The sequence below is a fragment of the Manis javanica genome, chromosome 2 (genome assembly GCF_040802235.1).
Source record: "Manis javanica isolate MJ-LG chromosome 2, MJ_LKY, whole genome shotgun sequence".
NCBI classification, from domain to species: domain Eukaryota; kingdom Metazoa; phylum Chordata; class Mammalia; order Pholidota; family Manidae; genus Manis; species Manis javanica.
This window is the reverse complement of record NC_133157.1, coordinates 25,721,397-25,747,330: the sequence shown is the minus strand read 5'-3', so window position 1 is coordinate 25,747,330 and position 25,934 is coordinate 25,721,397. Positions and strand designations below refer to the sequence as shown.

The 25,934-nt window shown below is 36.1% G+C and overlaps 1 protein-coding gene across 4 annotated transcripts in view; it reads left to right on the top strand.

Annotated features, from left to right (window-relative positions):
• FSD1L (fibronectin type III and SPRY domain containing 1 like) overlaps positions 1–25,934 on the top strand; it is an 84,853-nt gene that overhangs the window by 42,583 nt on the left and 16,336 nt on the right. For 2 of the 4 annotated variants that reach the window (XM_073226721.1, XM_073226699.1), the window contains 7 exons: positions 1,391–1,512; positions 5,443–5,652; positions 6,855–6,953; positions 9,787–9,916; positions 10,545–10,577; positions 13,511–13,611; positions 14,328–14,579. In XM_073226721.1, coding sequence (XP_073082822.1) covers positions 1,391–1,512; positions 5,443–5,652; positions 6,855–6,953; positions 9,787–9,916; positions 10,545–10,577; positions 13,511–13,611; positions 14,328–14,579 — 947 coding nt within the window. The remainder of the gene's footprint in view (positions 1–1,390; positions 1,513–5,442; positions 5,653–6,854; positions 6,954–9,786; positions 9,917–10,544; positions 10,578–13,510; positions 13,612–14,327; positions 14,580–25,934) is intronic. The other 2 variants (XM_073226713.1, XM_073226708.1) reach the window with 2 other exon arrangements.

Genomic DNA, 25,934 nt, shown 5'->3' with positions numbered 1-25,934 from the left:
AAGTAGGTTCAAACCCATTCAGTGATTCAGTGGGCATTTACTAAGTACCCATGTTCAAAAGTCTTCAAATGGAAAGATCCTTGGGACTGTAAGAACAAAATATGTATGATACTCTTAGTTCATAACTTCTTACTGACATAATCTGAAATTGTATTACTGAGAACCAACAGCTTAAAGTAGTATGTGTAAAACAGTGTTACACTTAGTGTTGAGGAAGTGTGAGTTCTTGTCCCAATAAATTGTATTTTAGCACTTTCTTGATAAATAAATCAGCTGTTGTTGACTCCTTATTATGACTAAACAAAACAATTACTTCCTTGATTTTAAAATAAAATAAAGTGACTGAATACTTGGCATGTTTTGTCACCAAATAACTGAATACAGCAACAAGTTAGATATCTTTCATACCATCGATGTGTAGGGTAGATTTGGCAGATCAGAATTAACTAGGCCTGGTATTCCCTTTGTTCCTCCAACTCTATTTACTTCACGTCCCACATTGTACCAGGGTGACAACCTTCATGAATAGTACTTTTGTATCATTCTTTGACCAAAGATAATAAGGGGATTTACTTTGTGATACTTGTGGAAATTTACTGTAATATGAAAAACTGAAATTTGAGATAAGAGTGACAAATTAATAAAAGATGAGAATTTCTTTTAGCCTCTAATTTTAATTGATGGAATAGTTTCTCCATACTTTGGATAACATGAGGCTTCTTTTTTTTTTGTACCATATTCATCTAATATTTATTGAACTCCTATTATTTCCATGGGTTATGGTTTCACAGATCTGTTTCTTGTAATCTGCCACATAGCTGATTTTGACACATCAGAGTGATGCCTACTAGCCTCGTACTTAAAATCATGATTTCACTTCTCTCCTTTCTCATTCATGTCTTGTCTTTAGCAGCTACCAAGCTGTACAATATTTGGGCAGTATTTGAGGATACATGAAGCAGCTGTGACTACTGTGGAGAATCAGGGTGTATGTACAGTTCACTGTTTGGCATATGGAAAGGAATGAGGTTGGCATCAGGAAGTCAGATTGAGTGTACAGAGGTTCAGATGACTATTGGGTCTATTAAAGATGATTCATAATGGATATTTATTTCTTCATACTTATATTTGTATGCAGTTTTGGAAACCTAGCTGGAAAAAAGTTGCTTAAAGTTACCTTAAATATCTTTAAATTTAAAAACATTTACAGTTTTTTATTTAGTTTTCAAAAGACTCTAAGAGAAAATTTCTATTTAGCTTTGTTACCTTTGTTACAGTTTCTGATATTACTGGAGTGAAATAATTTCTCTTTACTTTATAAATTAAATATGGTATGATACTTCCCATTCTTTCATTTTTATCGTTGAAAGTATGTTTGTGTTTACCTTAGAGTAACAATGGCTTCAGCCTTTCGCCTCTCTTTGAAACCAAAGGTCAGTGACAACATGACTCATTTAATGGTGGATTTTGCTCAGGAAAGACAGATACTGCAAACTTTGAAGTTTTTGCCAGGTAAGTTAAGTATATTATATTACATGTAAAGTTATGTATAAAAATGTTTTTTTCTGCAAGATATTTTTTCTGTAATGAGCGTTGGGATGTAAATATTAAAGAAATTTAGTGTGATTTTTCCCCCTCTTATTTAGCTAAGGAATAATTAAATTTGCTAGTCTTTATTTTAAAGAATTATTTACTGTAGTAAATATTCCATCTTAAGAATCCCATTAAGGGATATCTTCTATTGCTAGTTTGGCAGAGAGAAACAATATACCATGGTGATTAACACTGAGTCTTGTGGTCATACTTCTTACGTTTAAATCCTGGCTACCACTTACTTGCTGTGTAACTGATCAGGTTATTTATTTAACTTTGCCTCATTTTCTTCATCTTTAAAATGTTGTGTTATCCTTCTAGGGTTTCTATAAGGATTAAATGAATGAAACCTCTAATGTACTTGAAGTAGTAGCTGCCACATAACACTCAATGAGTGTTAGCTGCTTTTATTGCCATTATTGTTGTGGTTGGTGTTGGCTCAGATGGAATTTTATTTCCAGTGATAATATATTAACATTGGTTTATTAGAGTATTAGTATCAGGATATTACAGTAGACAAAAACATTTGAAATTGAGTCCCAAATTGTCCACATGTATGAAAAAAGCCAATTAAGCGCCTTTTGGTTAGTACTCTCTTTTTAGCTAGCATCAAGTAATGTTAACTTGATAGCTAAAACAATCTGGGCACAGTGGTTTAGGGGATCAGGAAATCTCTTGAAAATGAAGCGTTTTACTTAGAGGTGCTTTGTGAGAACTGGCTTTTATTTTTGGAAGTTAGCTGTTTTTGAATAGAGAATGTTGATCATATGAAACCATTCTATTCTTTGAGTATTTGGTCAGGGTCTTTAAAATATGATTGGAAAAACAAGGTTAGGAGTTATGAAGCTATAATGGAACTAGTAAGGGTAGCACAAGTGAAGTATTAACTTGTGTGGTATAGTTCAGAAGTTCTAGAGGAGTTTATAGAAGGAAGAGATGAGACAAAGAACCCTAGTTCTAAAGGAAGAATATCTACCTGTAAATGGCCTTTCAGAGTTACTAACCATTACATTTTCATTCACATTATTTCTGAATTCAGAAGGAGTCAGAGGTGGTGGACTGTATTATTATTATTATTGTATTATATAATAATACACAGGTATTATTATTGTTACTTTCTTTTAAAAAGAAAGTCATGTATTCTGACAATCACCTCTACTGAAATATCCATATCTGTACTTATATGACAGTAATATTATATTATTAAACACACACATAGACACAGACATGCAGTTACCCAAAATGAACTACAGTAGGATTCTTTTGTGTATGAACACTTGGAATTAGTACGTTTCTTACAATAGCATGCATAAGACAAAAGTGCAGGTGCTCAAGTATTGTTATTAGATTATTTCTTGATACAGTAATATGTGAGTATTAGTATTTTGAAATACTCTACTATAAACGCAGTCTTCTCACTATTACTTTCCTTCTCTTGGGTTTCATTGATGCCTTAACAGACCAAGGCCATGCCTATTGTATAACCAAGTAGACTACATGCACAGTTAGGATTTATTCTTTTGATAAACTGTTAAGACAGTCTGAAGGAATGAGGTATAATAAAAAGCAAGAAGTCATTGTGAAGAAGTTTCATCCCAAAGGAAAAGTATTTTAGGTTGTTAAAGTTTATGAAAGAGAAATTCATATCACTAATTTCTTATATTCTGCTATAGCATAAAAATTTCCAGTAACATGAAATCAAATAACTAAAAAAATGAGTATCTTCATCCCTTAATTCATTCTTTAAATACTATAGAAGTCAACTCTGCACTGTATTACATATGTTAACATGAGTTGTAGATCTCTTAGTCTGATAAATGCAAGTGATAATGATGGATGATGATAATTACAGTTATTTTATTATATTTTAAGCTAGTTTTTCTACATTGAATTTATATGCTTTCCTTTCTGAGCTCATACAGCCAAGAAGAGAAACATGTTTGTGGCAATATAGATGCCACTTGTCCTTTACATTCATATGTAGAGAAAACCGTGGTAAAATTCTTGAACTAATTTCTACACTATTGCTAGTTAACTGTTTGGAAATAGTTGCAAATTGCTGTCCATTAAGAGAGTTTTGTGTTTCCTAAGTAGTACTTCTTTGTTACAAGTTTGCCACCTTTCATCTTCCTTTAGTTTTATCCCTCATTTGATGAACTCTTCTGTATTTTATCCTGGATGAACTTCCCATATGTTAGATCGAAGTCAACCTTAATCTGACATTCCACTTTTCAATTACCTAGATTTTCTTTTTCCCTCCCAAGTATCACCACATTCTTGGAATTTTTTTTCTTTTTCACTTTTACCTGTTATCTCCTTTAACAATTTGCTTTCTTTTGGGAGCCATTACTCACCAGAAAGAAGAATCTACTTGCCAGTACATTCTTACTGTAACAGCAGCTAAACTGAGATGTAGATAGTGGGAAGTTAACTAAACTTACTTAGAAAGTGACTCTCTCTTTATATTGGGACTTTCAGTACAGGATTTTGAGCAAAATTATAGAATTACTACATGCCATAGACCTTTACATATCTTCATATATTGTCAGTGCGGAGCATATTAAGTTCATGAATGCCTGTGATCTCTTCTCTGCAATGAATAGTAGTCTGTATTGCTTATATTCCAGTAATAGAGATGAACATCTGTTATACAGGGACAAAACATTGTTATATAGGGACAAAAACTCTACAAGACAGATGAAGGAAATTAATCGTAATGACAAATGATAAATTCTTCTTTGATTGTTATATATCTTATTAATAACATATATTGGATTCCAAGGATAGATTTAAAATTGCTTCCTTTTCTTGTCCTATTGTATTTAGCTAGAACTTCCACTATAGTGTTAAATAGAAGTGGTGAGAGGGGACACACTTGCCTTAGGGGAAAAAGCATCTAGTTTCTCAACATTAAGTATGATATTAACTGTAGGTTTTTGCAGATGCTCTTATCAAATGAAGCTCCCCTTTGTTCCTTGTTTGCTGAAAGTTTCTGTCATGAATGGCTGTTGGTTTTGTCAAGTATTTTTCTCCATCTATTGATATGATCATGTGATTTTTCTTCTGATATGATAGATTAGATTAATTGATTTCGAATGTCGAACCAGCCTTGCATACTTGGAGTAAGTCTTTTAAAACTCCTTTTCTAGTGACAAAATGTTTAAATACAGTAACTGCACAGATCCACATATTTCAGACACATCTATCACTAGAGTACCATGTTCTGCAATTAGCCTGTTATGTAAATGGAATGTCTGTTAATATTGAATATCTATGGAAAAAAATCTCTTTTATGGAAAAGAAATTAATGTTTATACTTGTTCATAACAGTTTAAATAAATGAATCAGAATTCTTTGGAGAAACATTTAAAAATTCTAGAGTATTTTGGGGTTTTGTGGAGTTCATTTTTATTTAGTGCTGAGAAATTACAATTGTCTTATAAATAAGATTTTAAAAATACATTGAAAATATCTTGAATTATTTTAATCACTGGACTCAAAAATAAGTTATTCTATTTTGTCAATCATGATTTAATTTATATTCTACAACTGTTTGAAATAGCGGTATTTGCCGAGAAGTGACAAGTCATTCTTGATTCTTTAGCCTTGGCATGTTTGAATTGCTTTTGCCAATTAGGGTTTGAAAAAGTTTATGAAAAAGCTTTGAAACATGAATTTTTAAGTGGAGCTTTGAGTAGTTATTTTGCGTTTATAGTGCATCCCTTCTCTTAGCCTGATTCAATTGAATAATTCAAAAGCAACATGAAAAAGCATAGTTTGGGTAACAAACATAAATACTGAATTAGCACTATAATACATGAGAAATGAGCCTTTCTTTTTTTTCTTCAGTCCCCAAAGCTCCAGAGATAGATCCAGTAGAGTGTTTGGTGGCTGACAACTCTGTAACAGTAGCTTGGAGAATGCCAGAAGAAGATAATAAGATTGACCATTTTATACTGGAATATAGGAAAACTAATTTTGATGGACTTCCACGTGTAAAGGATGAGCGGTGCTGGGAGATAATTGATAATATTAAGGGTACTGAATATACTCTGTCAGGTAAAATGATTGCATTTCATAAATCTCATTCTTAGAAAATGTAATTGTGAAAAATATTTTGAGTTATTTTAAAAGATAAGGTTATTAAGTTTCTGTAGCCAAGCTTTTTATATATTCACTATATAAATGAATTTCTCTCAAAACATCAGAAAATCTTCATTTCAATCTGGTGAAACAAGGTATGTAAAGCAAACATGAAGTGATGTACTGGAAACGATATATTTCAAAGTAACATTTAATTTTTATCTTGGTTTTCTAACAATAAAAAAAGTAGTCAATTTTCTAGATACATATACACTACCCCACATTTCAGTGATGCTGTGAATACTGTTGACTTTACCCTTTTATGATTACCTTCATGGTAATACTTAAAAGTGGAGCTATAACTTGATGTTAGAAATTTGTGTGTTGGCCTTTGAAAGTCCTTAAAAAGATACCTCTATGTAGGGGACTTTGGATATTTGAAATGGCTGAATGTTCCCTGATTTAACTCCTGTTATGTATGAGCAGTAACATTAATAGCATTACTATTATTGAGTACTTACCATCAGTCAGGACCTGGAATGAAGTGTATTACATGATATATTTCATTTAATCTTTATAAGTATGAAGTTGGTTTTTATCATTTCTATTTTATAGATAACAAAACTGGCCCCAAGTTGAAGGTCCCTATAGCTAGTAATTTTTGGACTGAGATTTTAATCTAGACCTGATTAACTTCAAAGTTTTGCTGTTAATTTCTATGTTTTATTTTCTCTCTAAGTTCATTTTTCATATAAAAACAAAGGGCTTTATACGTACAAAAATCTTTAGCATGTCTGTTTTCCAGAAATTGAATGTTATTTTAAATTGTAGCATCTCTCCTTGAATTAACCACTACTTTTAATGAGGCTTGAGAATACCTTTTTATTACTTGGTTTTAAAAAACCTATTGATAAAATGTATGATTTATTTCTTTTGAAGAAAATAGTTCATAAATCATGATTCCTCTTATTTCAGGCATTATCACCATTTTAACATATATTTTTTACTCTTCTCTTTACTCTTTAACTCTACTCTTTACTTTTCTTTACTCTGTACTTTACTCTCAAGTAAAGAGAAAGTTCCAAGGAGGGAAAAATATCTGTTTTAAGGTTCATACTCAGACTTTTAGAGTCGATTACTTTACTTCTTATGTCTGAGAACCATTTTCATTTTTTCAGGCTTAAAGTTTGATTCAAAGTATATGAATTTCAGAGTGCGAGCTTGTAACAAAGCTGTGGCTGGAGAGTATTCTGATCCAGTGACTCTAGAAACCAAAGGTAAGACCAATAGCTATTCATGTAGCATAAACAAAACTTAAACATCTGAAGTTAGTCAAAACTTTGTGACAGGCAGCATTTCATGTGTGGCTGCATTTCCATTCCACCTTGATACACACACACACACATGCCAGTAGGTGATGGGGAAATTAAGACTACAGTGGTTGTTTTCAGCAGTTTTACCTTTGTCATGGTATTCAGATGGGTGAAATAGACTGAGGTGATGGTGTTCTATTCTCTGGTGGGTGCTTAGTTTCCAAATTTTAGTCTAATATATAAGAATCACTGAGATTTGCCCAGAGTTTTCCTAGGGAATGGATTATGGCTTAATAATGGGGAAGTACCTTTTCAGTTAAGTTCAGATCCTGTTTTCTGAAACTTATTATAGAAATTAACATTAATATAGTTCATTAACATTTATACAGCACTCTTATAGTTCTTCATTTGATCAAAATCATCTTGAGAGATCAATAGAATTACATATTATTGATACACATTTTGCACATGAAGAAAGTGAAGTTTAAAAATGTTAAATGACTTGCCCATGGTCTCTGGCACTAGCTTGGAAAAGTGGGAATAAGAATGTTTCCAAGTCCTGTGCCAGCTCTTATTGTGGGCCTGGAACCTAAATGCTTCTTGAGAGTAATTTGGATTTAGTTAAAACTCCCTAGAATAATATTTTAATACCAGGCTTTTTCAGGTATTTATCACTTTAAAGGCTATGATGCTGAAGATCTTCCCAATTTTGAGAGATGATAATTGACTGCATTTACTTCCAGAATCAGATTCTAAACATTGTTGTAGGTACCTGGGCCTTAGAATGTTCCACTGATGTTCTGGTTCAGATAGCATCTGAATAGGTTTGCATGCTAGGGTTTTATAGAATTTATAGGATAGTATAAAAATATATCATGGTAAAACATAATATGAGGTTCATAAGTTATTGACAGACAAACTCAGAAGAATATGTTTGCATCACAAAGGTCAAAAGAACAAAACAGAACAAAGTTGAAGTTTGTTTGGATTAGGAAGTGTTTTTATTTGATATTTATAAGGTTTCAAATAAATAGCCAGAAAATGCTATTACTTTGAATTACTTATTATTAAAGTGAGACATGGTTTCTTTAGAGATTTTACCATTTCAAAGTATAGTCATAGGTAGTTAATCTTTCCTGTGTAACTTGAACTATTTTTAGCCCTTTTCAGATAAAATTGCATTATTTTTCTCCTCCAGGAGTATCATACCTTTCTATTTTTTTTTTGTTCTTTTCCTTTACCCTTAATGTTTTAGTGACCAAACTTGGACCTAAATGCAGTGAATTGGACATTTCTATGCAAAGTCCATAGATTCAAGAAAACAAATGCCTGGCCTGTACTTCCCTTGTAGCTGTGCTGCTCCTCCTGTTAACAGCGTCTAGATCTTACTAATCAAATTCTTGGTCCTAGGGTTTGTAGAGAAAGACTAAATTTATTCTAGTCCTTTCCCACATTTCTCACTGTGGGGTGGGGATGGACTGAAACTCAAACCTGAGGCCCACTGAACAGTGATTCTTACCTTCAGGGAGACCCAGAATAAAATTAATCTCTTAAATGGCTATGGGTCACAGAATTTTCTAAGGTTTTTCCGTACTGTTGGAGTAGCTATGAGAGCAAGAGCTTCCGAGGAAAAGTTCAGACTAAAAAAAAAATACACATCATGTTTGCTGATTATTCTGGCTTGCTGCAGCCCTTTTTGACCAGTCAATAGAAATAAGTGTATGAAGAAAGAACTGGAGGGAGGGGAAGGGAGGTGGAGATTAAATAGTTGAGGCCTACTAAAATTCCATATCCTGCCACTTACCATGTTTGGTGTGGAAAATAGTGAACATTGTTCATTTCTATCTCTCCAATGTATGTAGCATTATTTCTTCGGTCATTGGAATTTGCAGAACTGATGAGTAACATAAGTTCTTATGATCAGAATTTTTAAAGTATATTATTCCTTACTTCTTTGTGTAGGTAAATGATATGATAACAAAGGAGAGAGAAAGAAACCCTGGGATTGAAACCATGCCTTTCTGTTTGGGTGTGTGGTATTCAGCAAAGCTAGTCTCAGGTGGCTTGAGGGTGCATACCTTTTCTTGTCAGTGTTGATCCACCCTTCTCTCTATCATATCAAGCATTACAGAACAGCCTTAGGATTTTTATCTTTCCTTTTCTTTTTTTTTAGCAGCCTTAGAGTTTGAATAAGCAACTGAAAATTGGCACCCTAGACTTTGGCCTTTCTACTCTTTGCTGATGTAAATCATCTCTAGCTTTATCAGCTTGGTCATTCCTTGCTTTTGCCGTCATGGCCCGTTTCTCTGTGCTTATTTTGAAACTACTGAGAGTTTAAATGTGAAATTATTAAGTATTAGAGCATTAGAGAAAATATGTGTGTGCTCTCTATAATTTTTTATACTACATCACTTTCTTCTCATCCTTAATTCTGCCAGCTCTTTTTCCTATTTAGTCGTAACAGTCAACCAATAATCAACTAATAGTCTAATAACAGGAAGTTGAAGTTATTGTGTGTTGATGGAGAGTCCAGCACAAAGAACAGCAGAAACACAAGTGTCCATGCAAGTATATTGTACTTGGCTGGAGTCTAGGATATGTAGAGAAGAATAATGGGAAATAAATTAGGAATTAGTGAATTACGGCCTTATCTTTGGAGGCTTGAAGTGCTAGGATTAGGAATTTGAACTTTATTATTCTCTATATACATTGTCGAGTCAATTGAGTAGGAAAATAATGTGATGCTAGTTATGCTTCAGAAAGTAGAGACATGTTACATTAATACTGTTTTGTTCAGCACTTAACTTCAGTTTGGATAACTCATCATCCCATTTGAACCTGAGAGTTGAAGATACCTGTGTAGAGTGGGATCCTACTGGAGGAAAAGGTCAAGAAAATAAAATCAAAGGAAAAGAGAACAAGGGAAGGTAAGTTAGTTCATTAAATCTGATACCTGGACAAATGATTGTACATTGATTCTTATTTGACAATGACCTATAATGAAATCTTCATTCTGTATATCCGTTTGGTTTGTGATATGTTACTAACCAAAGTGAAGAATATTCTATTGCCAATACTTGAATTTGTTATTAACATTTTTATCACTTTTTCTTAGTTTCTTTCCTAATTCTTTTCTTAAACATTTCCATTTTTTTTGTACTCCATTTCTTTAAAGTTCTGTCTATATCAACTTAAACTGCTTAGAGAGACATTCCTGAATTTTAGACTTAAGATCACCTGTCTTAGGTGAGGGTCTGCAGTCCTTGACAACTTTTAATGTATATACCCTGTGTCATGCTCCTTGATCAGCAGCATTATGAACTGCAGAGGCAGGCTGGGGAACTTTTGTTATTAGACTTACTTACATAGTCTCAATGTATGGGGACCTCTTTCTTTTTTAAGAGAGGAAAATCTTCCTTAAACTGAAATAAAGTATGAGTTAAAACAGAGAATTAAAAAAAGTTCCTCAGCAGGGTTTTGATCTAATTTAATTATAAGCTGTTAAATTTAAATTGAAAAGCAGTTTCTTAACAGTTGCCTATTTTTATCTGACAGTGTCCATGTTACTTCACTGAAGAAACATACAAGGTGATGATCTATGTCTGTCTGGTTCTAGGACTTAGTATATCTAGCTTGGCTGAATAACTTTGATTTTTTCTTTTAACCACTGAGCAACAGCCATTGCAGCAGCCTTTATAAGCTAAAATACTGCTCTGTGTAGAATGTATTTGTAGCTCTGTTTGAATTTACAGCATTATAGCGTGCTGCATATTATTTGGATTATATTGTATATGATAACAAAACAATAAGCTCTGCTTTAAAGTCTTTCTTGAATTATTTTCCCTCTTCTGATTTTTCTACATTTACCTGTATCTGGCATCTTTCTTGTTGCACTGTATTCAATCTGTCTAACATTACAGTTTTGCTTTTATTTGTATTTGACATGAGGCAGATTTGAAGTATTTTGTATTGTATAAAATTCATGCAGTTTCAAAAGCATCAAGGATAAAAAAAGGTTATTATCACAATTATTAGGACACTACCAGGAAGATGAATCAATTCAATTGCTAATTTGAAGATACCTCATATCTTTACCAAACCTAGAATGTGTTCTCTTTTCAAAATTATCTTCTTTTTCTAGTTTTTTTTGCTCATTTTTGGCAAAAGTGATTTCATAGTTAGTGCATTATAAACTGTAAAATGCTGTTGAATCTAAGAGAGTCTGTGAGGTTCATTTGATCACTTGAAGGTTTTTAGATTGATTATTTTCAGCATTTCAGATCATATTTCTCTTTTTCCTTTCCCTCTTTTTAAGGATAATTTTATACGTAGGCTGCTTCTGGAATGTTATATACATTTATTCTTTCCATAAATATTTATTCACTGTAGGATGTCATCTGGATGTTGTGGAGTTTATAGGGATAAGCACTATCCCTGCTTTCACGAAATTTGCCCTAACTTATGTAGATGAGATATAAAGATAACAGTAATATAAGGTAGAGCTCATATGTAAAGGTAAGGATGAATAAAGTAGGTTAGGGGAAGAATGATGTCCTGAGCTGTCAGGTGCTGAAGTGCTCAGTTAGGACAAATGAGCTAAACTGAAAGTAACAATTAAGCCTTTATTCCTTTACTGTGATAGTATAAGCATGCATTAAACACACTTACAGTGTGAGAGTATAAGGAAAGGATGCTCTGCTAGCTCTCCTGGTGTTCCTTTTTTCCCAAAAGAATGGCCCTGGCCAAGGGTCAGGTAAATCAGAGCAGATTGCAGATGGCAGATATCTGGAGGATCATCTCACCGCTGAGGAGGCCCAAAACAAAAGGCTCCTCCTGTTGTTTTATGTACTTGAGGCCAAGAATGGGGGGAAGGGTTAGGAGTAGAAAAGTATTAAGACAGTGGAGAAAAGTGTCGCTACATTCCCCTACCCTTACCCCCTTGAAGGAGGTCTCCAAAAATGTAGCTGGAAAAGGTCTCCCATAAGCCATCTCTAGAGGTGCCTAAGCTAGTAATGCAGATAAGCACATGAGCATGGGGTTAGGGGTAGGGGGATTGCACCTGCCTCCAGAAACTCCTGTGAACTAGCTGTGCACCAAGACTGGTGTCCTTCCAGTGTAAGCCTTCATATTGCCTATGGTTAGATCTGAGAAATCACACATAGGATTTTGGCCTGAGCTGGACTCCTTAGAGTAGTTATTTAGCCTGATAAAATCTGGGAGATCTTCATTAAGGAATGGTATTTAGGCTGGTTCTCAAGAAGTGAAAAAATGTGTGGCATTTGAATTTGGAGGCACTGAAGCAGATTGCCTGAGTTTAAGGAACACTTTAGCTGGGTAGAGCTTTCTAGGGGTGAGAAGGCTAGAAAAGCAGATGGGACCAAATTAGGAAGAACCTGAAATGCCACACTAAGTCCTTTGTAGGCAGTAAGGAAGTACTTGAAATTTTTAAGTAGGAGAATCACAGTTACTTTATTTGGTAACACTGAAAAATATGAATTGGGTGGCAAACAGATAATTTGGGAAGCTGATAAGACAGTCCAGAGTTGAGGTAATAAAGAGCCCTAATTCAGATAGTTAAGTAGTTAAGATGTCTTTAAAAGGGTGGAGGTGGGGGATCATGTTTGAAATAAAATAATAATAGCTATAGTACTTCTTTTACAGAAATGTTTTTTGGATTGGAAATCTAGAATGCTGCAATGGAAGTATTCTCCTTATTGAACTTCTCTCTGAAATTTAAACTGCCATTCTCAGTAGTTATGTCTGTTTTTCTTTTCTCCATGCTTTCCCTTTATTTCTTTACTACTGGTAAGTTATGAATTTTTTGTTGTTTTTTAAATGCAAAATAATTGAAATGTTATTTTTTAAACATCTTTGGGATTTGATTTATTTTGAATTTCTGGAAGTTACTGTTAGGCCTAATGTAGTCCAGCTTACCATATCATATAATTTGATATAAGAGGAGGTCAGGTTGAATCTTGTCCGTTTTGTTAGGAGAAATGCTTTATAATACTTGTTATCATCCTGTGCATGGATTTGGCAATTGCTCTTTCTCTTTTTAAGAAGAAAAGATACAGAACAAAAACACTGACTGCTTATAAAAAAGGTCATTTAGTTTTTTTATTGTAATAGACCTGATTTTGCCATTGCTTTTATTTAAGTTGAGCTACAAGAAATGCAAGCTGTAATCCATTATCTTTCTTGAGTTCTTTTTTTGTCTTTCAGTTCTTTTTTCCCTTCTTGTGGTTCATTTTGACATTGTTTCTTATTTCAACTGTGTGTTCTTTGTATAAGCCTTGCTGGGTGCATGATGCTAGTGTTTTCAGCCTGCTTTGTGTTGATGGCTTCTTATATTTGAGTGTTTATAAGTGACAACTTTGTTTAATATTAATTCAGATAAAATTAAATTGTGCTATTTGTGTAACATAATTAGAAATATCTTCAAAGCTCCCAAATTTTAACTGTGATTTATGAAATATTTACAATATAGAGTATTGTTTTTCTTTTTGTTCCGGTTTATGTAGAAGTGGTACACCATCTCCGAAACGGACATCCATAGGTGCCAGGCCACCAGCAGTAAGAGGCAGCAGAGATCGTTTTACAGGGGAATCATACACCGTGCTGGGTAGGATGATTGTGATGTCCTCAGCCTGAGATAAGGAAGAACTGTCACATTGTCGACTTTCCACTCGCTTGAGCTGGAGTGGCTGCCTTTGTGTTGAATGAATTTTTGCCAGAGTTTCTCCCTCATGAAGCCTAATTACTTTGGCGGGTTTTCAGATTGTCTTATTAATATGTTTAAAACTCTACTTCATTTTACATATAGTGTTCCATATGTATGTAAAACTCCTGAGGGGATAGTAAAGAGGAAAAGTTCTGAAGTTTTTATATTCAGAAAAATTGGTTACCAGCAAAACTTAACTCTGATTCCTACTTTAAACCCTTCAGGTACTTTATTACTGCCTACAAATGTCTTAGCTTGGAAAAATTACAACTATAATTTACCATTTTATAAAACTAATTTATAAAAATTAACTGTAAATGGACAGTGACTATAGAGGAGTGTGTGGGAGGGACTTGGTGAAAGGGGGAGCCTAGTAAACATAATGTTCTTCATGTAATTGTATATTAATGATAACAAAAAAAATTAGCTATAAAATAAATATAGTTAAAATAAGTATACAAATAAAGTTATAGGAGATACTCTGCATTTAGTGACTGTGTATTATTCTCCTGAATTAGATTTTTTGTGTGATTTTTGTGGGATGAGAGATAGATAAAAACTATGTGACTTAATAAGGAAGAGGTAGGAGTCAAATTTACCTTTCTGATCTTTTGTAGGAGACACTGCTATTGAAAGTGGACAACATTATTGGGAGGTCAAGGCCCAGAAGGATTGTAAATCCTACAGTGTGGGAGTAGCATATAAGACTTTGGGGAAATTTGACCAACTAGGAAAGACAAACACTAGTTGGTGTATCCATGTCAACAACTGGCTACAAAACACATTTGCAGCAAAACATAATAATAAAGTCAAAGCCTTGGATATTACTGTTCCTGAGAAAATAGGTGTATTTTGTGATTTTGATGGGGGTAAGTCTACAAATTTTTTTGTAAGTCTTTTCATCATAAAATTGCTTGTGTTTCAGTACTTTTATCGGTAATATATATATGGAATTTCCATTAGTATTGTAGTAAGGGTACATTGATCTCTTAGGATTTGATCACAATTTCAACTCTAGAACTAAGTGGAAGTGTGTGCAATGTCTGCCCTCAGCTACAGCTCTACAGAAGTGTATTCATCAGTAATATGCTAAATAAGTCTGAAAAATATTTTGCTAGTTTTAGTTTTAAGCATTAAAATTTCTTCTATCCATTTTAATTCCCTCCTTACCTTGTTTTATTACCTGTAAAGAATGGTGGAATCAGACTTTTTGAGTTGGAGTAGGCCTTAGAAATTACCCAGTCCATCTGCCATACAGTATAAAATCCTTATTACATTATCTCTGCAGGTAGTTGCCACTCCTGGGCTTGAAGAACTTTTTTATGTGAAGCTTACTGTCTTAGAAGGCAATGTCTTTCACTGTTGGATAGCATTAGTTAGAAATTTTTCTTAAATTGCTCTTTGCCTCCCAATAACTTCTGAGACTGTTGCTTTTAAACTTTGTCTTCTGAAAAAATACAGAATTATGTTACCTAATTCACATTTACATGATAATCCTAATTTGTTTAAAACCTACTAATGTCACTTCCCTAGCCCAATTTTTCCAGACTATACATTCTCTGTCCCATTAGCTGTTCCTCTTATAATTTAATTTTTCCAAACACTTATAATCTCCTATGCTTGTATACTGTGTCAGTATATTTTTTAAAGATTGATTCTCAAAGTAGAACACTCAGCTTCTGACCATCATAGGACAGTGATTTGGTGCCACAATTTCTAGTAATATGACTTAACACTGTTGACCTGTACCTGGCTTATAGCCACGAATCTACTTGATCTTTTTTCATGGAGTTGTGCCAAATTGTCGTTTTCCTCTTACATTAGGCATTTTACAGTTGTTCTTTGTTGTTTATAACACAGATGAAGAATATTTATTTATTCATTTTTTTATTAAGGTATCATTGATATACATTCTTATAAAGGTTTCACAAGAAAAACAATGTGGTTATTACATTCACCCATTCACCCTTCTTTTTTTAAAAAATTAATTAATTAATTTTGTTGTCATTAATCTACAATTACATGAAGAATATTATGTTTACTAGGGTCCCCCCTTCACCAAATACCCCCCACAAACCCCATTACAGTACTGTCCATCAGCATAGTAAGATGCTGTAGAATCACTACTTGTCTTCTCTGTGTTGCACAGCCCTCCCCATGCCCCCCACCCCAACATTATACATGCTAATCATAATGTCCCCTTTCTTTTTCCCCACTCTTATCCCTCCCTTCCCTCCCTTTCTCCCCAGTCCCTTTCTCTTTGGTAACTGTTAGTCCATTCTTAGGTTCTGTGATTCTGCTGCTGTTTTGTTCCTTCAGTCTTTCTTTGTTCCTATAGTCTTCGGTTTTGAGGTGAGTTTCTTGTAAGCAGCATAGAGATGGGTCTTGCTTTTTTATCCATTCTATTGCTCTCTGTCTTTTGATTGGTGCATTCAGTCCATTTACATTTAGGGTGATTATTGAAAGATATGTACTTATTGCCATTGTAGGCTTTAGATTCATGGTTGCCAAAGGTTCAAGATTAGCTTCTTTAGTATCTTACTGTCTAACTTAACTCACTTATTGAGCTATTTTAAATACTGTCTGGCCATTCTTTATTTTTCTCCCTTCTTATTCCTCCTCCTCTGTTCTTTATATGTTGGTTGTTTTATTCTGTGCTCTTCTGTGCTTCCTTTAACTGCTTTTGTGGGTAGTTGATTTTATTTTTTGCCTTTAGTTAGTATTTGGTTGGTCTGCTTTGTTTGCTGTGATTTTATTTTCTCTGGTGACATCTATTTAGTCTTAGGAGTGCTCCCATCTAGAGCAGTGCCTCTAAAATACCCTGTAGAGGTGGTTTGTGTTAGGCAAATCCCCTCAACTTTTGCTTGTCTGGGAACTGTTTAATCCCTCCTTCATATTTAAATGATAGTTGTGCTGGATACAGTATTCTTGGTTCAAGGCCCTTCTTCTTTCATTGCATTAAATATATCATGCCATTCTCTTCTGGCCTGTAAGTTTTCTGTTGAGAAGTCTGATGATAGCCTGATGGGTTTTGCTTTGTAGGTGACCTTTTTCCTCTCTCTAGCTGTCTTTAAAACTCTGTCCTTGTCCTTGATCTTTGCCATTTTAATTATTATGTGTTTTGGTGTTGTCCTCCTTGGGTCCTTTCTGTTGGGAGTTCTGTACATTTCCATGGTCTGATCGATTATTTCCTCCCCATGTTTGGGGAAGTTTTCAGCAATTATTTCTTCAAATACTCTTTCTATTCCTTTTTCTCTCTCTTCTTCTTCTGGTACTCCTATAATGCAGATATTGTTCCTTTTGGATTGGTCACACAGTTCTCTTAATATTGTTTCATTCCTGGAGATCCTTTTATCTCTCTCTGCATCAGCTTCTATGCGTTCCTGTTCTCTGGTTTCTATTCCATCAATGGCCTCTTGCATCTAATCCATTCTGTTTACAAATCCTTCCAGAGATTGTTTCATTTCTGTAATCTCCCTCCGGATGTCTGTAATCTCCCTCTGGACTTCATCCCTTAGCTCTTGCATATTTCTCTGCAGGTCCATCAGCATGGTTATGAGCTTTATTTTTAATTTTTTTTCAGGAAGACTGGTTAGGTCTATCTCCTTCTCAGGGTTTGCCTCTGTGATCTTGGTCTGTATCAATTTCTTCTGCCTTTTCATGGCAATAGATATATTTGTGGGGAGCTGGCGCATGTGTTGGGTAAGAGAAAGTCCCTTCTTGCCAGTTTATGGCCTTCCTCTCCTGGGAGAACAACGACCTCTAGTGGCTTGTGCTGGGCAGCTGCGTGCAGACGGGGCTTCTGATTTTGCCCAGCTGCTATGGAGTTTATTTAGCTCTGCAGTTGCTGTGGGCGTGGCCTGCCTCAGGCTGCTGCTCCAATATGGCAGAGCTGCGTCGGAGGGGGAACAGGCGGGAGGCTGTTTATCAGGTGAGGGGCCTCCGAGCTGTGCTGCAGGGTTTCAGATGCCCAGAGTTCCCCGGGGATTTGCAGCTGCTAGGCTAAGTGTCCCAGGGTGCTTCCATCCAGCTGTGGGGTCCCTGTCCCTTTAAGATTTTCAAAAAGCACTCGCTTTTCTTTGTCCTGGGTGCATCGGCTGTGGGGACCCACTCACAGGTCTTACTGTACTGTTTCCCTAGTATACAGCACCCCTGCACGCACTGTGTGTCTGCACTCTGGTGTGGATGGCTAGGGCTGGGTGTTTAGCAGTCCTGGGCTCCCTCTCCCTCCCCGCTCTGACTCCTCTCCTCCCACTGGGAGCTGGGGTGAGGGGTGCTCGGGTCCCCCTGGGCCACGGCTTGTATCTTACCCGCTTTGCGAGGCACTGGGTTCTTGTGGGTGTGGATGTAGTCTGGCTGTTGTCTTGTGTCTTCTGGTCTCTCTTTTAGGATTAGTTGTATTTGTTGTATTTTCAAAAATATATATGGTTTTGGGAGGAGATTTCCACTGCTCTATTCATGCTGCCATCTTGGTTCTCTCCTCACCCTTCTTATCAAGTCCCCCCAATTCCCCATTACAGTCACTGTCCAACAGTGTACTAAGATGCCACAGAGTCCCTACTTTTGTCTTCTCTGTGCTACACTGTCTTCCCTGTGACCCCACACACAGCATGTGCACTAATTATGATACCCCACAATCCCCTTCTCCCTCCCTCCTGACCCACCCTCCCCTACCCCACACCTTTGGTAACCGCTAGTCCCTTCTTGAAGTCTGTGAGTCTGCTGCTATTTTGTTCCTTCCAGTTTTGCTTCGTTGTTATACTCCACAAATGAGGGACATCATTTCGTGTTTGTCTTTCTCTGCCTGACTTATTTCACTGAGCATAATACCCTCTAGCTCCATCCATGTTGTTGCAAATGGTAGGATTTGTTTCCTTATGGCTGAATAGTATTCCATTGTGTATATGTACCACATCTTCTTTATCCATCATCTACTGATGGACACTTAGGTTGCTTCCATTTCTTGGCTACTGTAAATAGTGCTGCGATAAACGTAGGGGTCCATAAGTCTTTTTGAATCTGAGAAGTTGTTTTCTTTGGGTAAGTTTCTAGGAGTGAAGTTCCAGGTCAAATGGTATTTCTATTGTTATAGTTTTTTGAGGAACTTCCTTATTGCTTTCCATAGTGGTTGAAATAGTTTACATTCCCACCAGCAGTGTAGGAGGGTTCCCCTTTCTCTGCATCCTCACCAGCATTTGTTTTTCCTAGTCTTTTCTATGTTGGCCATCCTAACTGGTGTGAGATGATATCTTGTTGTGGTTTTAATTTGCTTTTCCCTCATAATTAGTGATGTGGAGCATCTTTTAATGTACCTGTTAGCCATCTGAATTTATTCTTTAGAGAAGTGTCTGTTCAGCTCCTCTGCCCATTTTTTAATAGGGTTATTTGCTTTTAGAGTGATAAGGCATGTGAGTTCTCTATATATTTTAGATGTTAACCCCTTGTCAGGTATGTCATTTACAAATATATTTTCCCATACTGTAGGATGCCTTTTTGTTATGTTCATGATGTCCTTTGCTGTACAGAAGCTTTTTAGCATGATGTAGTCCCATTTGTTCATTTTTGATTTTGTATGCCTTGCCCAAGGAGATGTGTTCAGGAAAATGTTGCTTATGTTTATATTCAAGAAATATTTGGCTGTGTTTTCTTCTAAGAGTTTTATGGTTTCATGACTTACATTCAGGGCTTTGATTCATTTTGAGTTTACTTTTGTGTATGGGGTTAGACAGTAATCCAGTTTCATTCTCTTCCATGTAGCTGTCCAGTTTTGCCAACACCAGTTGTTGAAGAGGTTGTCATTTCCCCATTGTATATCTATGACTTCTCTATCATATATTAATTCCATATATGCTTGAGTTTATACCTGGGCCCTCTCTATTCCATTGGTCTGTGGGTCTGTTCTTGTGCCAGTACCAAATTGTCTTGATCACTTTGGCTTTGTAGTACAGCTTGAAGTCGGGGAGTATAATCCCCGCCCACTTTATTCTTTTTAGGGTGATTATTGATAGGTATATACTTATTGCCATAGCAGGCTTTAGATACGTGTTTACCAAAGATTCAAGGGTAATTCCCTTACTGTCTAAGAGTTTAATTTAACTCAGTATGCTATTACAAACACAACCTAAAGATATTTTTTTTCCTCCTTTCTCTTCCTCCTCCATTCTTTATATATTAGGTATCAAAATATGTACCCTTTGTCTACCCCTTGATTGACTTTGGAGGTAGTTGATTTGATTTTGCATCTGCTTAGTAATTAATTGTTCTACTTTCTTTGCTGTAGTTTTATTTTCCCTGGTGACAGCTATTTAGCCTTAGGAATACTTCCGCCTATAGCTGTCCCTCCAAAATGCACTGTAGAGGTGATTTGTGGAAGGGAAATTCTCTCAACTTTTGCTTATCTAAAAAATATTTAATCCCTCCTTCAAATTTAAATAATAATCTTGCTGGGTAGAGCATTCTTGGTTCGAGGCCCTTTTTCATTGCATTACATATATCATGCCACTCCCTTCTGGCCTGAAAAGTTTCTGTTGAGAAGTCTGATAATAGCCTGATGGGTTTTCCTTTGTATGTGATCCTTTTTCTCTCTCTAGCTGCTTTTAAAAGTCTGTCTTTATCCTTGATCTTTGCCATTTTAATTATTATATACCTTGATGTTGTCTTCCTTGGGTCCCTTATGTTGGGAGATCTGTGCACCTCCATGGCTTCAGAGACTATCTCCTTCCCCAGATGGGGAAGTTTTCATCAATTACCTCCTCATAGACAATTTCTATCCCTTTTTCTCACTCTTCTTCTAGTACCCCTATAATGTGGATATTGTTCTGTTTGGATTGGTCATACAATTCTCTCAATATTCTTTCATTCTTAGAGATCCTTTTTTTCTTTCTTTGCCTCAGCTTCTGTGTATTCCTATGCTCTAATTTCTATTCCATTCACCATCTTTTCTACATCTACTCTGCTTTTTTTTTTGGTATCATTAATCTACAATTACAGAAAGAACATTATGTTTACTAGGTTCCCCCCTTCACCAAGTCCCCCCTACATACCCCTGCACAGTCACTGTACATCTGCTTAGTAAGATGCTGTAATATCACTACTTGTCTTCTCTGTGTTGTACAGCACTCCCCGTGCCCCCCATGCACTACACATGCTAATTGTAATGCCCTCTTTCTTTTTCCCCACCCTTATCCCTCCCTTCCCACCCATCGTCCCCAGTCCCTTTCCCTTTGGTAACTAGTAGTACATTATTGGGTTCTGTGATTCTGCTGCTGATTTTGCCTTCAGTTTTCCTTTGTTCTTATACTCCACATATGAGTGAAATCATTTGGTACTTGTCCTCCTCCGCTTGGCTTATTTCACTGAGCATAATACCCTCTAGCTCCATCCATGTTGTTGCGAATGGTAGGATCTGTTTTTTTCTTATAGCTGAGTAATATTCCATTGAGTATATGTACCACATCTTCTTATCCCTTCATCTACTGATGGACATTTAGGTTGCTTCCATATCTTGGCTATTGTAAACAGTGCAGCGATCAACATAGGGATGCATCTGTCTTTTTAAAACTGGAGTGCTGCATTCTTAGGGTAAATTCCTAGAAGTGGAATTCCTGGGTCAAATGGCATTTCTATTTTGAGCATTCTGAGGAACCTCCATACTGCTTTCCACAATGGTTGAACTAGTTTACATTCCCACCAGCAGTGTAGGAGGGTTCCCATTTCTCCACAACCTCGCCAACATTTGTTGTTGTTTGTCTTTTGGATGGTGGCGATCCTTACTGGTGTGAGGGAGGTGATATCTCATTGTGGTTTTAATTTGCATTTCTCTGATGATTAGCGATGTGGAGCATCTTTTCATGTGCCTGTTGGCCGTCTGGATTTCTTCTTTAGAGAACTGTCTATTCAGCTCCTCTGCCCATTTTTTAATTGGATTATTTGCTTTTTGTTTGTTGAGGCATGTGAGCTCTTTATATATTTTGGATGTCAATCCTTTATTGGATCTGTCATTTATGAATATGTTCTCCCATACTGTAGGATACCTTTTTGTTCTACTGATGGTATCCTTTGCTGTACAGAAGCTTTTTAGCTTGATATAGTCCCACTTGTTCATTTTTGCCTTTGTTTCCCTTGCCTGGGGAGATATGTTCCCTGAAGAAGTCACTCATGTTTATGTCCATGAGATTTTTGCCTATGTTTTTTTCTAAGAGTTTTATGGTTTCCTGACTTACATTCAGGTCATCGATCCATTTGGAGTTTACTTTTGTGTATGGGGTTAGACAGTGATCCAGTTTCATTCTCTTACATGTAGCTTTCCAGTTTTGCCAGCACCATCTGTTGAAGGGGCTATCATTTCCCCATTGTATATCCAGGGCTCCTTTATCAAATATTAATTGCCCATATATGTTTGGGTTAATGTCTGGAGTCTATTCTGTTCTTGTGCCAGTACCAAATTGTCTTGATTACTGTGGCTTTTTAGTAGAACTTGAAGTTGGGGAGCGAGATCCCCCCCACTTTATTCTTCCTTCACAGGATTGCATTGGCTATTCGGCGTCTTTGACGGTTCTATATGAATTTTTGAACTATTTGTTCCAGTTCATTGAAGAATGCTGTTGGTAATTTGATAGGGATTGCATCGAATCTGTATATTGCTTTGGGCAGAATGGCCATTTTGACAATATTAATTCTTCCTAGCCAGGAGCATGGGATGAGTTACCATTTGTTAGTGACCTCTTTAATTTCTCTTAAGAGTATCTTGTAGTTTTCAGGGTATAGGTCTTTCACTTCCTTGGTTAGGTTTATTCCTAGGTATTTTAGTCTTTTTGATGCTATTGTGAATGGAATTGTTTTCCTGATTTCTCTTTCTATTAGTTCATTGTTAGTGTATAGGAAAGCTACAGAGTTCTGTGTGTTAATTTTGTATCCTGCAACTTTGCTGAATTCCAATATTAGTTATAGTAGTTTTGCAGTGGAGTGTTTGGGGTTTTTTAGGTACAATATCATGTCATCTGCAAATAGTGACAGTTTGACTTCTTCTTTACCAATCTGGATTCCTTGTATATCTTTGTTTTGTCGGATTGCCGTGGCTAGGACCTCCAGTACCACATTGAATAACAGTGATGAGAGTGGGCATCCCTGTCTTGTTCCTGATCTCAGAGGAAAAGCTTTTAGCCTGTCACTGTTCAGTATGATGTTAGCTGTGGGTTTATCATATATGGCTTTTATTTTGTTGAGGTACTTGCCCTCTATGCCCATTTTGTTGAGAGTTTTTATCATGAATGGATGTTTAATTTTGTCGAATGCTTTTTCAGCATCTATGGAGATGATCACATGGTTTTTGTCCTTTTTGTTGATGTGGTGGATGATGTTGATGGATTTTCAAATGTTGTACCATCCTTGCATCCCTGGGATGAATCCCACTTGGTCATGGTGTATGATCCTTTTGATGTATTTTTGAATTCAGTTTGCTAATATTTTGTTGAGTATTTTTGTATCTACATTCATCAGGGATATTGGTCTGTAGTTTTCTTTTTTGGTGGGGTCTTTGCCTGGTTTTGGTATTAGGGTGATGTTGGCTTCATAGAATGAGTTTGGGAGTATTCCCTCCTCTTCTATTTTTTGGAAAACTTTAAGGAGAATGGGTGTTATGTCTTCTCTCTATGTCTGATAAAATTCAGAGGTAAATCCATCTGGCCCGGGGGTTTTGTTCTTGGGTAATTTTTTGATTACCTCTTCAATTTCATTGTGGTAATTTGTCTGTTTAGATTCTCTGTTTCTTTCTGGGTCAGTCTAGGAAGGTTGTATTTTTCTAGGAAGTTGTCCATTTCTCCTAGGTTTCCCAGCTTGTTAGCATATAGGCTTTCATAGTACTCTCTAATAATTCTTTGTATTTCTGTGGGGTCCGTCGTGATTTTTCCTTTCTCATTTCTGATTCTGTTGATGTGTGTTGACTCTCTTTTCCTCTTAATAAGTCTGACTAGAGGCTTACCTATTTTGTTTATTTTCTCGAAGAACCAGCTCTTAGTTTCATTGATTTTTTCTATTGTTTTATTCTTCTCAATTTTATTTATTTCTTCTCTGCTCTTTATTATGTCCCTCCGTCTGCTGACCTTAGGCCTCATTTGTTCTTCTTTTTCCAATTTCGATAATTGTGACATTAGAATATTCATTTGGGATTGTTCTTCCTTCTTTAAATATGCCTGGATTGCTATATACTTTCCTCTTAAGACTGCTTTTGCTGCATCCTGCAAAAGTTGGGGCTTTGTGTTGTTGTTGTCATTTGTTTCCATATATTGCTGGATCTCCATTTTAATTTGGTCATTGATCCATTGATTATTTAGGAGCATGTTGTTAAGCCTCCATGTGTTTCTGAGCCTTTTTGCTTTCTTTATACAATTTATTTCTAGTTCTGTACCTTTGTGGTCTGAAAAGTTGGCTGGTAGGATTTCAATCTTTTGGAATTTACTGAGGTTCTTTTTGTGGCCTATAATGTGGACTATTCTGGAGAATGTTCCATGTGCACTTGAGAAGAATGTGTATCCTGTTGCTTTTGGATGTGGAGATCTATAGATGTCTGTGAGGTCCATCTGTTCTAGCGTGTTGTTCAGTGTCTCTGTGTCCTTAGTTATTTTCTGTCTGGTGAATCTATCCTTTGGAGTGACTGGTGTGTTAAAGTCTCCCAAAATGAATGCATTGCATTCTATTTCCTCCTTTAATTCTGTTAGTATTTTTTTCACATATATTGGTGCTCCTGTATTGGGTGCATATATGTTTATAATGGTTATATCCTCTTGTTGCACTGAGCCCTTTGTCATTATGTAATGTCCTTCTTCATCTCTTGTCACTTTCTTCATTTTGAAGTCTATTTTGTCTGATACTGGTATTGCAACACCTGCTTTTTTCTCCCTGTTGTTTGCATGAAATATCTTTCTCCAACCCTTGACTTTTAATCTGTGCATGCCTTTGGGTTTGAGGTGAGTCTCTTGTAAGCAGCATGTAGATGGGTCTTGCTTTTTTATCCATTCTATTACTCTGTGTCTGTTGATTGGTGCATTCAGTGCATTTACATTTAGGGTGATTATTGAAAGATATGTACTTATTGCCATTGCAGGCTTTAGATTTGTGGTTACCAAAGTTCAAGGTCAGCTTGTTTACTACCTTACTGTCTGACCTCACTAGCTTATTGAGCTGTTATAAACACCGTTTGACGGTTTTTTCTTTCCCTTCTTTTTCCTCCTCCTCCATTCTTCATATGTTGGGTGTTTTGTTCTGTGCTCTTTTTAGGAATGCTCCGATCTAGAGCAGTCCCTCTAAGATACCCTGTATAGGTGGTTTGTGGGAGGCAAATTCCCTCAATTTTTGCCTATCTGGGAATTGTTTAATCCCTCCATATTTAAATGATAATCGTGCTAGATACAGTATCCTTGGTTCAAGGCCCTTGTTTCATTGCATTAAATATAGCATGCCATTATCTTCTGGCCTGTAAGGTTTCTGTTGAGAAGTCTGAAGATAGCCTGATGGGTTTTCCTTTGTAGGTGACCTTTTTACTCTTTCTGGCTGCCTTTAGTACTCTGTCCCTGTCCTTGATGTTTGCCATTTTAATTATTATGTGTCTTGTTGTTGACCTCTTTGGATCCTGTCTCTCGGGAGTTCCGTGTGCCTCTGTAGTCTGAGCAACTATTTCCTCCCCCAGTTTGGGGAAGTTCTCAGCAATTATTTCTTCAAAGACACTTTCTATCCCTTTTTCTCTCTCTTCTTCCTCTGGCACCCCTATAATGTGGGTATTGTTCCTTTTGGATTGGTCATACAGTTCTCTTAATATTGTTTCATTCCTGGAGATCTTTTTATCTCTCTCTGCATCAGCTTCTATATGTTCCTGTTTTCTGGTTTCTATTCCATCAATGGCCTCTTACATCTTATCCATTCTGCTTATAAATCCTTCCAGAGTTTGTTTCACTTCTGTAATCTCCCTCCGGACATCTGTGATCGCCCTCCGGACGTCTGTAATCTCCCTCTGGACTTCATCCCTTAGCTCTTGCATTTTTCTCTGCAGCTCTGTCAGCATGTTTATGATTTTTATTTTGAATTCTTTTTCAGGGGACTGGTTAGTTCTGCCTCTGCAGATCCTTTCTCAGGTGTAACTATCTTGGACTGGACCAGATTTTTTTGCCTTTTCATGGTGATAGCAGTGGCTGTAGGCAGGTTGTGGGTGTGTCAGCTGGGAGAAGAAAGTC